This window comes from Perognathus longimembris, chromosome 22, assembly GCF_023159225.1.
Source record: "Perognathus longimembris pacificus isolate PPM17 chromosome 22, ASM2315922v1, whole genome shotgun sequence".
NCBI lineage: Eukaryota > Metazoa > Chordata > Mammalia > Rodentia > Heteromyidae > Perognathus > Perognathus longimembris.
Genome location: NC_063182.1, coordinates 1,781,357 through 1,796,901, shown reverse-complemented (window position 1 = coordinate 1,796,901; position 15,545 = coordinate 1,781,357). Strand labels below are relative to the sequence as shown.

General features: G+C 53.8%; 1 protein-coding gene across 4 annotated transcripts in view; it reads left to right on the top strand.

Moving 5' to 3' along the window:
* The window catches only part of Ablim3 (actin binding LIM protein family member 3), an 88,951-nt gene that overhangs the window by 18,319 nt on the left and 55,087 nt on the right, over positions 1-15,545 (top strand). For all 4 annotated transcript variants that reach the window (XM_048331197.1, XM_048331199.1, XM_048331196.1 and 1 more), the window contains one exon: positions 15,348-15,485. In XM_048331197.1, the coding sequence (XP_048187154.1) occupies positions 15,348-15,485 (138 nt within the window). The remainder of the gene's footprint in view (positions 1-15,347; positions 15,486-15,545) is intronic.

Here is a 15,545-nt window from a genome sequence, read left to right as displayed (position 1 = left end):
AGATCTGCTAGCCGTCCTTTCCTTGCGTTGAAACTGGCTCACTCTGAATGGAGGCTTCCTCCAGCATATGCTCAGTTAGGGAACTGGTAATTGTGGCTGGAGGCATTGGTTGGAGGACCTGTTGGTTCCATCACAGTCATTGCTTGAACTGGAAGTGAGGATTTGATCCACGTGTCTGAGCTAAAATCAGTTCAACGCATCCCGCATCCTCCCCCACCCCCACCCCTGCCTTTGGTGGGGAAAGGTAATATTGGGGGCCAAATCCAGGACCTGGAGTTTGCTGGGCAAGATCTCTATCACTTGAGTCTCCTCTCTCTCTCTCTCTCTCTCTCTCTCTCTCTCTCTCTCTCTCTCTCTCTCTCTGGAATTGTCAAGATTGTCTAGTTATTTAGCCTTACCCAATGACTTCTGAGCTGACCATGAAGGACGGGAGGCGTCAGACACACAATGCAGACACACATCTCTCTCCTGCCAGACCTGAGTAATCCTATAGCAACAACAGGTAAACTGTGGCTAAGAGGCCACTTGAGCTGCGCTACCTGTCTTTGTAAATATTTTATTGGAGCATAGCCGTGCTCGCTCCCTTATACGCTGGCTTTACTTTTGACTGGAATGGTGCGTGGTTCAGTCCCCTCCTCGAGATTCGCGGAATCACGTGTTGCTATCTTCAAGCAGTGCCGCAAAGGGGGGTCGCCATTCGACATGTCAGTGTATGAGTACAATGCGGCCAGGTCACTAGCTCCTTTTCCATCCTTCTCCCCATCCCCCCCCCCCAGCCCCACACATCCCCTCATTTTCTTCTAATTTCGTGAGATATGCACTGAATATCACGAATACCTTCCCCCTTCCCCCTCTCTGGACCTCCTCGGTCCTCCCCGCCTACAAGTAAGAAGTCAGATCAACGTGAAGGCCAGGACGGCCCTGCTCCGCCATCGGCCTGAGGTCCCCCACGCCTGCCGGTTCCAGCCCAACGGTCTTCCGTCTGTAGCAGCTGGGTCGTGTCCACGCCTCCGGCTATCCGCTTTCCCCTCATCTCACTGGCGGACTCCGTCTTCACCGCCCATCTCCACCGGACGCCACTCGGCTCCTTCTGGCCGAGTGCAGCTCTCCCGTCTGATACGGTGGCTTAGGGCCACACCGGTACTAGCCTGACAGTCCCAAGTTCTGCTTGTGCCACAAAAGAGCCAAAGCATGGGACACGGCGACAGCAGACTTTGAACATCCAAACAAACAAAGGCGGGAGAAGAGACCCCAACAAATACAAGGGATTGCCTCTGTTCCCTTACAAGCAGAGCGCAGGTAAAGTCCATCTTAGCTTCATGGTCTGAGTAGAAAAATAAAATGATCCCTAAGTGTGCTCACACCATATTCCTTTTTTATTTTAGTTTAGTTGTTAATATTTGAGCCCAGTTATAAAAACTGGGATTTTTTTTTTAACTTTAAAACTCGGGCTTAGGGGCTTCACTGAGCTCCTATCCTCCTATAGCAAGACACAACGGAAACCTAGTAGTTACCTGTGGTGGGGGCCATGGTCTCACTCCCCCCCACACACCATTACCTCCTTTTTAAATGTGTTTACCAGTCTGGGGGCTTGGACTCAGAGCCTGGGCCCCAGCCCCGGCTTCTACCACACACTGGGCAGCCCTGGTGTCTACCCCCACCCCACCCACAGGGCAACGGAGCAAGCAAAGCCTGGTCTGAAACCTCTGAAACCAGGAGCCCAAAGAAATCTTTCCTCCCTTGCGCGGTGTTTCTTCAGGACTTTTTCACGGCCATGAAAGGTCTGACTAAATACTGTGTTTCCAGGAAATTATCTACAAAAACAGGCAGGAGGCCAGACGGACTCTGAGCCAGGGTTTGCCCTCTCGTACGACAGAGTCATGCGGTGGGCCGGCCAGAGTCGTGGGTCTGCATTTCCAGATCTCTCTACAGGTGTCAGCACCATACCATCATCAAGATTCCTGTACACAACGTTTTCAAAGATGGTTCAGGGAGCCCCGGGAGCCCCCCCAGACCCGCGGAGGGTGCCCCTCCTCCAAAGAGCTTGTGTTCTAATACTCAGGACCTGGCTGCCTTTTTCACACCCCGCCCCGTCTCTCACAAGTTAGGAGTGGAGTTTTCCAGAGCCCGTGTGCGGTGAGGTCATCACTCCCGGTAGCGAATGGAATCTGAGCCTGCGTGTTTTTGTTGGTAAAGCATTCCTCAGGTATGAGCTCTAGCCTGATAAATATTTATGGGCGTAACCCACACAACCCAAAGTCCTTTGAAGTTCAGAATCAAATTCAGGGGGACAGAGGCACCCTGGGACTCCCAGTTTTCACAGCTTGCTGACATTGTAGGATTCTGATTCCACTTTCCCTAAACGTGCACATCTTGTAGTTTGGATCTTTCAGATTTGTTTCGCAAGAATGTCAATTCCTCAAAGGCAGGAGCTGTGCTGATGGTTGTGCTCTGTGTTTGCTCGTGAATTTGCACCACCCCACGGTCTGGCTTGCTCGTCAACTGCATCTTGTAAATCATGGTGTTTGAGAGAGCGGTGGTGAAGATATGGAGGAAGTGTGTGTGTGTGTGCATACATACATAGACACATGTATGTGTGTATGTGGAGGGTCATGGGTAATGGCTAGACTCTGAGGTGGAATAGGACGGATTTCGGGGGTCCAACGGAAGGACTGACTTTGGTGTGCACAAATGACACCAGCACCAGTGGGGGGTGGGACCTCAAGACCCAGGGTTTGGAGTCCGCACCAAGTACTAGAACATACCTTTGCCTACTGCCGGCGCGGCTGCCCGTGTTGCTCGTCTCTGCCTATGGGAGGAGGCTCCAGGCACAGACCCCAAACCGCGCTTCCTCCAAGGCATGACGACTTCAGAGGAGAAAAGCCATCTGCCAAGGCTGAGCAAACGGAGCCTGTGTGTGAGCTAGCGGTATTAGGACATTATTTCGATGCCAGTTGACTTTGCTCAACATTCACAAAGGTTGGCAAACACATGGGAGAAAATAGACTTTGTAGTGTTCGGAAGGATGTTGGCACCGTTTCTGGCGGCAGTGTTTTTGATACAAATGAGTACCAGACTTCAAGATTGCTGCAGTTCTCATCTCAGCGCTAAGTCGTGTGTGGATCTTCCTCCCAGTCACTTGCCTAAGGGTTCTCAACTGGGAGACACGCCCCTGCGAGGAGAAGCACCTCGAGGGCATTGGTTGTGATGCCCTCTGCCCTCTGCCCTCTGCCCTGTGACCCCTTCATCTCACCCCGGCATTGTGGGTTAAGTCTCTGATGCTCCGCGTTGCTTGGTAGCTCAGGTGCTTCCACCGGGCAGTAGCCTTGGTTCTGTCACGTGCTTATGGCAACAAGGAACAGGCCCAAGCTAAACCGCCTTAAGTGACCTGGACAAGTTCATTTTACACAGTAGGAAGCCCAGAGAGGACCAGGCGGGTTCACGGAGAGGCCGAACAACACCTTGAACCACCCCCCCCCCCAGACTACGCAGCAGAAGTGGTCCCCTCTGCGTCTCTCCGGCGCATGCAGAAGCAGCTCCAGGACCACAGGTGAATGCTAACACCTGTCATCTGTCCCCTCCATGCGGGTAAACATTCCCAGGACCCGGTCCCCCCACACCGCATACCTCCTCAGGGCTCCCTGGCAAGAGTGCATCAGAGAGCTGTGCCCACATCAACCCCTTGGTAAAGCAAAGAGAGGACTAGGATCATTCCACCGAGCAAGGATCTCTCTTCGAGTCCAGGGAAGGCTGCAGCTTAGCCCTGGTTAATTGCTTTTGCGTCACAATAACAAAATTCCCGACAAAAGTAACCCAAGGAAAGGGATTGTGTAATTCCCACTTAAATCCTGGGTTCTACGGATTCTGGTAAGGTAGAGGAGGAAGTGGTTCACCGCATGGTAGACAGGAAGTGGAAACAAAGCATGCACGGTACAGGCCCAGAGGAGCTACGGCCCCCCAAGAACGTGCCATCAGTGACCTCCTTCCTCCCGCCACTCTCCACCTCCTACGGTTGCTACCACATCCTGAGGTAGCCCCACCGGAACTCCACAGCACGGCCCTATTCAAACCACAACACCCCCAAAGTCGTAGCTACTCCAAGGAGAGTTTCCAGACAGAGTAACTCTGCAAACAGAAAAGGGGAGACATGGCCACCGGGAAGGCCACGTCTGGGTCTCCTTCCTCTCTTGAAGGCTTTTCCTTTCTTTTCCATTCTCTGCCCTGCTGGAGTCAGGGTCTCGTGTGGGCAGGAACCAGGTCCAGGTCCGTCATTGTGTCCTCAGCAAGATGCTAGGAAGTCTACCCTGCCGCGGCCCCTGGAGTATTTCTTCAGCTTAATGATGGCAGATTATCATTTAGATGGAAAGCTATGAGTGTGAGGTCACGCCTTAGTTACTTGGAAGTGACAGACGAGCACTCGGTGACATTTGCTGTCAGCTTTCGGGGTATCTACAAGTTGGAAGTGAGATGGCAACAGTCTGTCTCTCCCTGGGTTAGCTTCCCCAAGATCTCCTGCAGAACCGCGCCCCCCCCCCAAGAAAGGACTGGATAAGGTTACGTGCCTCCACTGACGTGGAAAGGGGTGGGGATTCTTGCATGAACCCAGGCTTGGCTACTTGCTTACCTTGTCCTGAATCAGAGTCAGCCCCACCTGAGCTCCATAGAACAGCCTCCCTGCAGGAAACGGACTCGCTGCCAGAAGATACAGAGAGTAGATGCTGAGAAGGCACAACAACAGATGTCCACAGCACTTGGGGTGGAGGGAAAAGCTGTTCTCAGGGCAATACACGTGGGCCAGACCATAATGAGAGCCATTTGCTGATACAGGGATTAAACATCTCCTTCCATCCCCCAGAAGATGCAAACTAAACTAGAAACCTTAAAACGTACCTTGTTCCCTAAATGTAAAAATGGGAATGTTTATCTGTTGATTTCCATTCTTTTTCCATAATTATATCTAACAACAGTCTGTATCTTTATTGTATTATTCTCTTCTTTCTTGGTTGCTTGTTATGGCTTGGTTTCTTAATCCCATGTATCATAGAGCCAGCAATCCACTAAAAAATATGAAAAGGGAGCCAAGCACCAGTGGCTCGTGCCTGTCATCCTAGCTACTCGGGAGGCTGAGATCTGAGGATCACAGTTCAAAGCCAGCCCAGGCAGGAAAGGTCATGAGACTCTTATCGCCAATGAACCACCAAAAAGCCAGAAATGGAGCTGTGGCCCAAGTGGTAGAGTGCTATCCTTGAGCAAAAATGCTGAGGGACAGTGCCCATACCCTGAGTTCAAGCCCCAGGACTGGCACGTTTGTAACTGTGACCTAATACGTGAACAATTCTTCTGTCGACTTTTACCTGAGATTCTAGCTAGTCACTTGACAACCTGACTTAAGGGTCCAGGTACTAGGTTGAATACTAGAGATACAGTAAAGTGATCATCTCCCTTTTCCTTGCTAGGACCTTACATTCGAGTGAATGTGTTTATCTTTACATGTCCTTAGTTTGTAGCTCTATCTTATTACACCAGTAGTACTGGAGGTGGTGGTAGCTCTATCTTATTACACCAGTAGTACTGGTGGTGGTGGTAGCTCTATCTTATTACACCAGTATTGCTGGAGGTGGTGGTGGTGGTGGTGGTGATGGTGGTGGTAGCTCTATCTTATTACACCAGTAGTACTGGTGGTGGTGGGGGGGGGGGTGATGGTGGTGGTAGCTCTATCTTATTACACCAGTAGTACTGGTGGTGGTGGTAGCTCTATCTTATTACACCAGTATTGCTGGAGGTGGTGGTGGTGGTGGTGGTGATGGTGGTGGTAGCTCTATCTTATTACACCAGTAGTACTGGTGGTGGGGGGGGTGGTGATGGTGGTGGTAGCTCTATCTTATTACACCAGTAGTACTGGTGGTGGTGGTGGTGATGGTGGTGGTGGTAGCTCTATCTTATTACACCAGTAGTACTGGAGGTGGTGGTGGTGGTGGTGGTGGTGGTGATGGTGGTGGTAGCTCTATCTTATTACACCAGTAGTAGTGGTGGTGGTGGTGGTGGTGGTGATGGTGGTGGTAGCTCTATCTTATTACACCAGTAGTACTGGAGGTGGTGGTGGTGGTGGTGGTGATGGTGGTGGTAGCTCTATCTTATTACACCAGTAGTACTGGTGGTGGTGGTGGTGGTGATGGTGGTGGTAGCTCTATCTTATTACACCAGTAGTACTGGTGGTGGTGGTGGTGGTGATGGTGGTGGTAGCTCTATCTTATTACACCAGTAGTACTGGTGGTGGTGGTGGCGGCGGCAGCAGCATTCCATCATGGTGATCATTATTACAATAGCAAATTTTCCCTTAGCAGTTACCAAACACCAGACAATGTGCTAGATGCTTCATGACTGTAGCTTTCTGATCCCTTCAAAAGCCCTAAAGGGTAAAGAATCCCATTTCATAGATGGAGAGGCTAAGTCTAGGTGACATGAAGCATCTTGTGAAAGCTCATATAGAGGTGAAGGCTGGATGTGAACCCACATTTGACCGGTTTATCAGCCCGCTCCCTTTCCAGACCACAGATGTTCCGCACACGCTCAGTGGAAGACGGAAGATGGCTTCTGTCTTTCTCTGGATCCATCACCCTGCAGGCGAAATGCATGGTGTGGACTTTGAGTTGTGAGTCCTTAGTGAGGACAAGCCTGAGAATCCTCCTCCTCCTCTCTGCCCCTCCGGGCCCCGCCCAGCCGCCCTGAGGCGTCCGTCTGGACTCATCTCATGTACCTCCGTCTCGGGCGCACGTTCTTAATTGACCAACTGATGAGGCATGGCGTAGACTGGCTGTCTAGCAGGGCACTCTTTGGTGTGGAAAACCCCCTAATTCTGCACTCCCCACTGGCACATTTGGCTTTGGAGTCCTTGAAATGACTAGTGTAACGTGGTATGGAAATTTCATTTTAATTTAAACGGCCACCGGTGCCTAATGGCTACCGTAGTGGACAACACAGTAGACTCTTTGTTGTCATTCTTTTTTAACCTCTGTAGCTCTGTAGCAGTAACTTTTTGCTGGTCCTGCGGCTTGAACTCAGGGCCTGGGCACTGTCCCTTAGCTTTTTTAAATGTTTTAATTGATTGATTTATTGTCAACGTTTATTTGTTGATTTATCTGTTGTACAGAGGGGTTACCGTTTCATACTTAAGGCAGTGAGCACATTGCTTATCAAACTTGTTACCTCGTCCCTCATTTTTCTCCCTGTCCCTTAGCTTTTTTACTGAAAGTCTGCGCTCTACCGCTTGAACCACAGGTCCGCTTCCAGATTTTGGTGGTTCGTTGGAGCTAAGAGTCTCACACGTGGTTCAAATTATGATCCTCAGAACTCAGCCTCCTAAGTAGATAGGACGACAGGCGAGAGCCACTGGTGCCCGACTACAGAGCAGTGAAATGTCAGCAAGGTGCTGGCATGGTTTAACAGATCCTGAAGTCAAGTTACTTAGCTGCAAATAACACTTTCCATGATATAATAACAGAGTAATAAAGTGGAATGGACCAGAAAAAGAAAATAACCAGTAGGCATTACACATGCTAAGTGTTGACTGCAGTACTTCAGTTTCATGTATCTGTGTACTGGGTCACTGCGCAAAATGAATTTCCTCCAGTAGGTCATGGTCATAAAAGGTTTGAAACCCACTGCCTGCCACTGAGTAATGTCACTAAGACCTGGGAAGTGGCATTTTTACGTGCCGTTTCCTCTTCTCGCCTAGGCTCGGCAAGGGCTCATTTTAGGAGCCTTCTGCCCCGCCAGGTCCTGCAGGCCTGTGTCACGGCCTGCGACTCCTCTCTGACGCTAATTGAGGTGGACGTCGTGTTCCCCTGCCTATCCACATCCAAAGCCCCGAGCTGGCGCCCTCCAGGCAGGAGCTGGCCGCGCAGACAGGTCCCCAACTGGGCGTGTGCGTGCCCACCCTCCACCGCCCAGACGCTTCAGGGTCGCCCCTCGTTGGTTTGCCCAGACGCTTCAGGGTCGCCCCTCGTTGGTTTGCCCAGACTCTTCAGGGTCGCCCCTCGTTGGTTTGCCCAGACGCTTCAGGGTCGCCCCTCGTTGGTTTGCCCAGACGCTTCAGGGCCGCCCCTGTGGCTCAGTTGCATTTCCTAGCTCACTCCTGGAGGCGTGTGTTGTTTTTTTTAATTGTGCTCTGTGTTTCGTGTGCATCCAGCCGCCTCTCTGAACGGAAGTTGGTTTTAGCACGCGGCCTTTTCACGTTCTAGAAGGAGAAGTAAGGCCTGCATAGGAACCCTGGTGAGGAGCGTGTGGCTGTGAAGGAACTGGTGGTAGCGGCGGACATTTCCATGAGATGGGGGGGGGGGGAGGGGAGGGGGGGAAGCAGGAGGGGAAGATGGACGGCTGGGAAAGGCCCCGAGGAGGGGGACCACGAGCTGGGAAGGGAGCCAAGCCAGCCTCGCCGCCGGGGGAAGATAAGCGCTGCCCGGCCAGGCGTGGGAAGAACCCTCACCATCCAGCCGCGACCCTCCGGTGAGCCGAGTGGAGGACTGGCTCTGGACGCCATCGGGGGGGCCCTCCAGACACAAAGCGGACCTCGGGAGGCCTGTGCTGCCCGAGCGTCTGAGCACGCTCACTGCGTCCCGCCCTCAGGGCCCGCTGGTCCCGGTGTGGCCAGCGCGACGGGGCCGCGAGCGGGTTCACGGCTGCGTCTAACCAGGTTGGGGAGGGAGGGGGCTGGGGCGTCCCTGGGGGCTGCCGGGGGGTGCACAGGGTCACAGGCTGCTGGCTCTGAGTCCATGTGCCTGGCTTTTCAGCCAGAATCCCCACCCAGCACCTCTAGGTGCCTGTCCTGAAGCCAGGGCGCTGGCCGGGGATGTGGCAAAAGGAAGAGGGAGGACCCGGGGCGACCGGCAGGGCCTTCCCAACAAACAATGCAAGCGCTCTCGGGTCTCCAGAATGTCCCTCCACCACCGCCGGCCCAGGGAATGTTTGCATTCCGCGCATGGCTTGCGACAGAACTAGCGTGACCCAGAGGCCAGTTCAAGAGGGAGTTCGTGGATTTTTTTTTTTAAAGGTTCCAGAGACTTCTAGATATTTCCCGAAGACCATGTGTTCTCGCTCTTCCCTCACTCTGTCAAGGGTGGCCGAGTCGACGGTTGATATTCCTTGGCGTTTTCCCTGCAGTGTCCCGGTGCTGCCAAGATCTCAGGAAGCAAACATTGTATAAGGACTGAAACCTCTGGCCCAGAGGCCAAGCGTCTGAGTCACCGGAGCACCGGGACAATTGCTGGCTCCCCGGAGTTCCTCCACCTCCAGCACGGTTTCCAAGGCCCCCGACAAAACCCAAATAGTATTTTTCAGATAAGCGGCTGGACGAGGGCTGCCGGGCTGGAGCACACAGTGCCGCCCTCCCTCAGTTTCCCTATTCTGGATGCCTGGGCAGGTCCCTAAACCCAATCGGCAAGGACGGAGCAGGTCCCTCTCCTTTCTCTTAGGATGCACCGGGCAAATCTTAGGAGAGTGAAGACTGAAAGGAAAACTGAGGCCCTCGCAAGCCTACCCACGTGTGTCTGAACCTTGACCTGTGCGGTAGCTTTATCCGAGTCAATTATCTTCTCTACAACCCTCTGTCTGTTCCGCCGCCATTCCTACAGAGCTCTGAATGTCAGGGCCCCGGTGCCAGATGGCATCTTTGAGGGATTAACTGGCCTTTCCGCCACCCACACTTCCTGTGCCTCCGCTCCCCCATTCGGTGAGGCCTCGGGGCCGGGATGGGCAGCGGAAAGCGGGGTCCAAGGGGGCGCCTCCCTGGCTTGTGGATTTCCAACGTCCGCACCCTCGGATGAACAGGAAGGTTCACTGTGAAGCTAAAGGTTCCGGGCAGAGCATTCGCTAGAGAGACAGAAAGGGTGCTTGTACCCCAGCTAAAAAGAAGATTCCTGGCCCGAGGAGAGGGAGGAGAAACTCTGGGCAAGAAATGAGAAGACAGATCTATTTGAGTCCTGAAAAACAGGACCAGCACGGGCCCTCCGGGCTGAGTCACAGACGGACACAGGAGGAGTCACCAGCAGACGGGGAGGGAGAGGAGCCAGGCTGGGCAAAGTGACTCCGGTGTGCTTTCCACTGATTCTGAAAGGGACACAGCTATTATAGATAGATGTGATTCCACTTGAACCAAGTGGCCTTCCACGCTATCCATTAGTCCTCGTCTACCTCTGCTCACGATGCTACTACCCCGCCTGACCAAGCCCCTCCGCCACAGCTGCCCCGCGGCCAGGGCTGTCACACAGAAGCAGCGGCGGGCCTGGCCGCGAGCGTGTTGTGGTGACACACAGACCGCGGACGCTTCCTGAAGAAGGCAGCCCTGACCCTGGCCTGCCAGGGAACCCGGCAGCAGAATGCTTCCCGTCGCTGCGCCCATCTTACCCGCTGCGCTGTCGGTGTCCCTGCCCCTGTGGCCTGACGGAGCCACCCGTGAGGGACCTAAGAGTTCCCAGAGGACTTAGATCGCCACCCACCCTGCTGCAGGGCCGGCGTGGACACCTGTCACACCTTCCCCGGGTGTGCTGGGCACTCAGCACCGTTTCTATTTGCTTGTTTCAGCCATGGGGCCTGAGCTTGGGGTCTGGGTGCTGTCCCTGGGCATGGTTTTGTTTTGTTTGCTTTTAGTTTTAGTTTTTGCTCAATGCTAACACGCTACCGCTCGAGCCACAGGAGTCTCACAGACTTCCCTGCCAGGGCTGGCTTTGGACTGAGAGCTTCCCATCTCAGCCTCCCGAGTAGCCAGGATTGCAGCGCCATCCCTGTACTCTCACGTCGAGTGCGGTGGAGGGGGTCATGGTCTTTGTTAAATGACCTAGCCAGTGACCCTCCGTTTAGCCTCTGGCTCAGCCCCTCTTCCCCCGCCCCCCCCCGCCCCCCGTTGCAGACAGAGGGACTTAGTGGTCAGGGCGTAAGGTTCAAAGTCAGGCTGCCCCGCTACGGTTCCCTCGGCCACTTGCTGACGCCGAGACCCTCGGGTGAGTGGCATCAACGCGGGCGGGCGGTTTCCACAGGCATCAGGTGAGAATCGTGTCCTCCCTTGAGAGCCGACGGGAGGACGGGAGGACCGTGTGAACCCACGCGCACCCTTCGGAGCGAGGAACCCCTCTCTGGGTAGTCCCCGTCGTCCTGGGCCGCGTGCGCTCGGGCTTTGCCCTCTCCCGTCTATCCAGCCCCCTTCTGCTCCCCCGCCTCTGACCGCGTCGCCCCCCCCCCCGCCCACCTGCGGGGACGCGGCGCCTTTCGGGAACTCTCTGCTCGCTTCCCCGTGCCCGTGAAGGGCGGCACCCGCCCGCCCGCCCGGCCCCTCCATTGTCCCTCCTCCGCGCGGTCATCCTGGAGCAGCTGTCCTGAGCTGAGTGAACCGCCCTCTCCCCGTCTCCCCCCAGGACTCAGTGGAACCGGCGGGCCCCACTCCCTCCCTCCCTTATTCGGCAAGTTCGGAAGGAAGGGGGCCGTGGCGAGGTGAGCGTCTCCCGAGGGCCTGGTGCCCGGGCATCGACCAGGGCGCCGGGGTGCTCTGGCCCTTGGAGGTCGGCCTGCCGGGCCCTTTCCGCCCTAGGACTCCGCGTCCCCTCAGCGAGCACCGAGGGAGCGATGCCATGATTGGCGCACGCAGGAAGTTATGCCGGCAGGACGTGGCCACAGAGCACTCGCCTATTCTAAGTACACACAGCACACACAAGAACCCCCCCCCCCGCCCCTGGAAACAGCAGATGTCCCCAAAACGCACCACCCCCGGGGAGCACAGACCGGTCCTCGCCGCTCATTCCCACAGCAGGAAACACCCCGTTCTCGCAGGCCTCTGCAAAACACATCAGGAACAGGCCAGCCAGCCACCTCTGCGCCCCCGGAGACCCAGAAACAAAGCGCTCTGGAGAGCAGAGGTCACCCAAGGTCGTGCACGGCCTCCTGCCAATAGCTCTAGCTGGACAGTCAGCAGGAAGGGGAAAAAACCAGGAAACCTTCTCGAAACTTGTCCAAAGATGGCTCGAGAAGTGTTTGGGCAAGTTCAGTGGCTGGCCGAATTTAAAGCGCGAGTAACTGTGACTCCACGGACCCTTCAATATCAGTTGTCGCTTACTGAGCCCAAGCTTCTTGGAGAGCAATGCACTAAACATTGCTTACATGATTAAGTGATTTGGCGGTCGCAAATGATGCGTCAGTCCCATCCCCTTGATGAGGAAACTGAGGGCCGTGCGATCTGTGGCTTGCTCGTCCACACAGCCCCAAAGTGGCAGACGACCCAGCCCATCCGATTCCGGCACCCACAGTAGCGTGCCGTGAGCCACTTCCAACACGGAGGTCTGCGGGCTCTCTGTAGAAAACAGGAGCGAGACACCAGACCCAACCCCATCCGCTCAGACCCCGCACAGACCACCTTCACCCTCCAGACCACCGCCTTCCTCCCAGGAAATGCTCAGACCCGCACTCTGGCCCTCCTCAGCGCTTAGCTACGGCTGTGAACACACTCCAGGTACTTCACACCCTAATGAAGTCACAGCGTGACATCTGCACGCTCTCCTGCCCGGCGTGCAGCTCCCTAGGCCCCGGGCCGTTCCCAGCTCGTGGCTGAGCCGCTGGAGTCTCCGCTTGACATTTCGCCTTCCAGCCAGAAGCGCCACTGTTTTTATTACACTTCCAACAATTAGCGATAGCTGTTACACTGTCTCCAAGTCGGGGTTGCCACTCCTTTCATTACACTCCATCACAGGGTAGGTGCTTCTCCTCCTGCTGCTGCTGCTCCTCCTCCTGCTGCTCTTCTTTCTTTTTGCCCCGGCCATGGGACTTGAACTCAGGGCCTGGGCACATTCGCTGAGTTTTTTTGCTCAAGGTTAGCACAGCTCTACTTGCAGCTTTTCAAGTAAATTAATTGGAGATTGGAATCTCACAGGCTTTCCTGCCTGCGCTAGCTTTGAACCAGGCTCCTCAGATCTCAGCCTCCTGAGTAGCTAGAATTATAGGTATGAGACACTAGTACTGCCTTCTTCTTCTAATTACATGCCCTCACAGGTGCTCCTGAGTCCTCCTCCTCCTCCTCCTCCTCCTCCTCCTCCTCCGCCTCCTCCTCCTCCTCCTTCTCCTCCTTGTCATTCTCCTTCATGTCCTTCTTGTGTTTCTTGGGCTTCAACTCAGGGCCTAGGCACTCTGCCCCTTAGCTTTTTCTCTCGAGCTAGAACTCTGCCACTTGAACCACAGTGTTATAAATCACGTGGCCAAACCTTAATACTCTCGGATACAAACTAGTAGAAATAGCAACTTGCAGAAATCGACAGTCAGTTTTCACCATTCTGAGTGAGGGATGTGGCTAGTGACAGAATGTTTGTTTGGCGTGTGCGGAGCCTAAGTCTTATCAGCACACACACACACACACACACACACACACACGCAAGCCAGCATTCATGGAAATTATAGACCGGTGGGAAGAAATGACACACTTCCCTCCATACACATCAAGTAAGCGTTGATTATGTACCTGACCTAATTCACCGAGAATAGAAAAGTCTTACTAGAAAGGAGGTGCCTCGCTTCCCCGACCCCAGAGCCGCTACCAGCGCGGAAGATCTTGCCACCCCCGCGAGATCAGATTTTCTGCCTTTTTCTAGTCCTCTCTCCCATCCACAACTCGGAAGGAGCACTTCCAGCAGTGTCTATTGTCTAACCCTTCATTCTGACTTTGTCTTTTTATCGGGGTGGTTCAAAGACTGAGTTCTGACCGAGGAGCCTGCCCACGAGTCCACTCCCCTATAAAACCAAATCAAATTAGAAAAAAAAATCAAGCTGATTTTGGAAGTCAGTTGTGAAGCCCTAAGGCAGGCTGGATTCGAACAGGCGGATGAAGACCGCGGAGATTCCGGCGGCTCGTGGGGATTCCAAGCTTTGGTCCTCGGTGCTGGGGCCGATCGTACTGTTTGTTCCAGATCATTCTCAGGCTCGCAACTACCTTGGCAATGGAAAGTCGCCACATTGCTCATCATCTAAATAGAGGCTGAGTTTTTCTCACACGTTGGAGGAGGTGAAGGCAGTGAGTTGTTTTCCAGAGGCCATTGGCAGGAATCAGGGAAAGAAGAAAATGGGATTGGGCTGAAGAGAGCAGGCAGGCTGACGGAACTGTGGGCTCGTGTGGTGTCCATGACACCTTTGGACATTGGTGGTGAATGTAACATACCTTTCAGTGGCTTCATTAGCCATGTGGTTAGCTAGCGAATTCATTTCTTATTTTGTCTTGAATTCAAGATAGGAAAAAAAAAGGATTTGAATAATAGAGAGGAAGATTGTATGGCAGATATTTTTCTCTCACGCTAGTTGGCAAAATTGTAAAAACAAAGAAAACCCAATACAGGGATAAGCAACCAGCTCTCTGCCCTCCCAAACATGTGATTCGGGAAACCTGTGAGTTTGCTTGTTCCTTGTCTTTAAAGAGAAAGGAGTGCATGAGATCAGCTCTAGAGATCGTAGACCTCTGGAGGCTATGAAAGGTCTGAGAAACCAAGACAACAATGATTTGCTCTTGCTTTCTTTCTGGTCATGGGGCTTGAACTCAGGGCCTGGATACATCATAGTCTGTACATATTACAGAAACCTACGTGATCCTGGCTCATCACCCATCCTAGCCTCCTGACCACGATGAACATGCGCTGCATGAAGCCGCTGCCGGCATACTGTTACCCCGTAACGTTTTCATAGACGTAAGAGGATTACACTCTAAAGTAGCAGGTGTACAGCATAGGAAATGACAAAGCCAGGGACGTGGTCATTCGCCGTCATTGTTTACTATGTATTGTACGTGATTGTGTGAAACTCATAAGGCTAGCGGTGCAGAGGGTTTATTGATACTACCAGCATCACCACACCAATAATGTGTTCTACCAGGCCATAGCTATGCTCTAACGTCCCTATGGCCGTGGGAGTTTCCCAGCTCCTAATGTCGTGGTCCTCCAGCGTTTGAGTGTGCTATAACTGACACTGACACATGGGTGTTTGCACTGGATTGTACTCAGCTTCCTCTTTCATTGCTCTTCATTCAGGGATCTGACCTCTGTTATCACAAAGAAAGGCGATGCTCGCACCTACAGCGTGGCCTGCTTAGGATGTTTATGGATCTTCAGTAATGTTTATGACCTTCCTTCATGCCGCCTTAGCCTGACCCCCTTCAGCCTGGTGAAAGAGTTATGGCACGAAGTTATCGCGTCGCATTGCACTGGGGTGCTGCGGCTGATCACGTCAGCACGCTCTGGCTTCATCTCCTTCGGTTGAAGTTATAATGATGCCTGATGGCAGACTTTTTCACGAGAGCCTCTGAGAGAGTGACCTCCTGTTTCTTCCCGCAGTTCCTTATCAGCAGACTCCCTACAGTCCCCGGGGCAGCTCCAATGTCATCCAGTGCTACCGCTGCGGAGACACCTGCAAAGGGGAGGTGGTTCGAGTCCACAACAACCACTTCCACATCAGATGCTTCACCTGTCAAGGTAGGGGGGGCCCCGTTGCCCAGCTCCCTTTCCAGCTCCTGGCAGTGCTGCCGGCCGGCG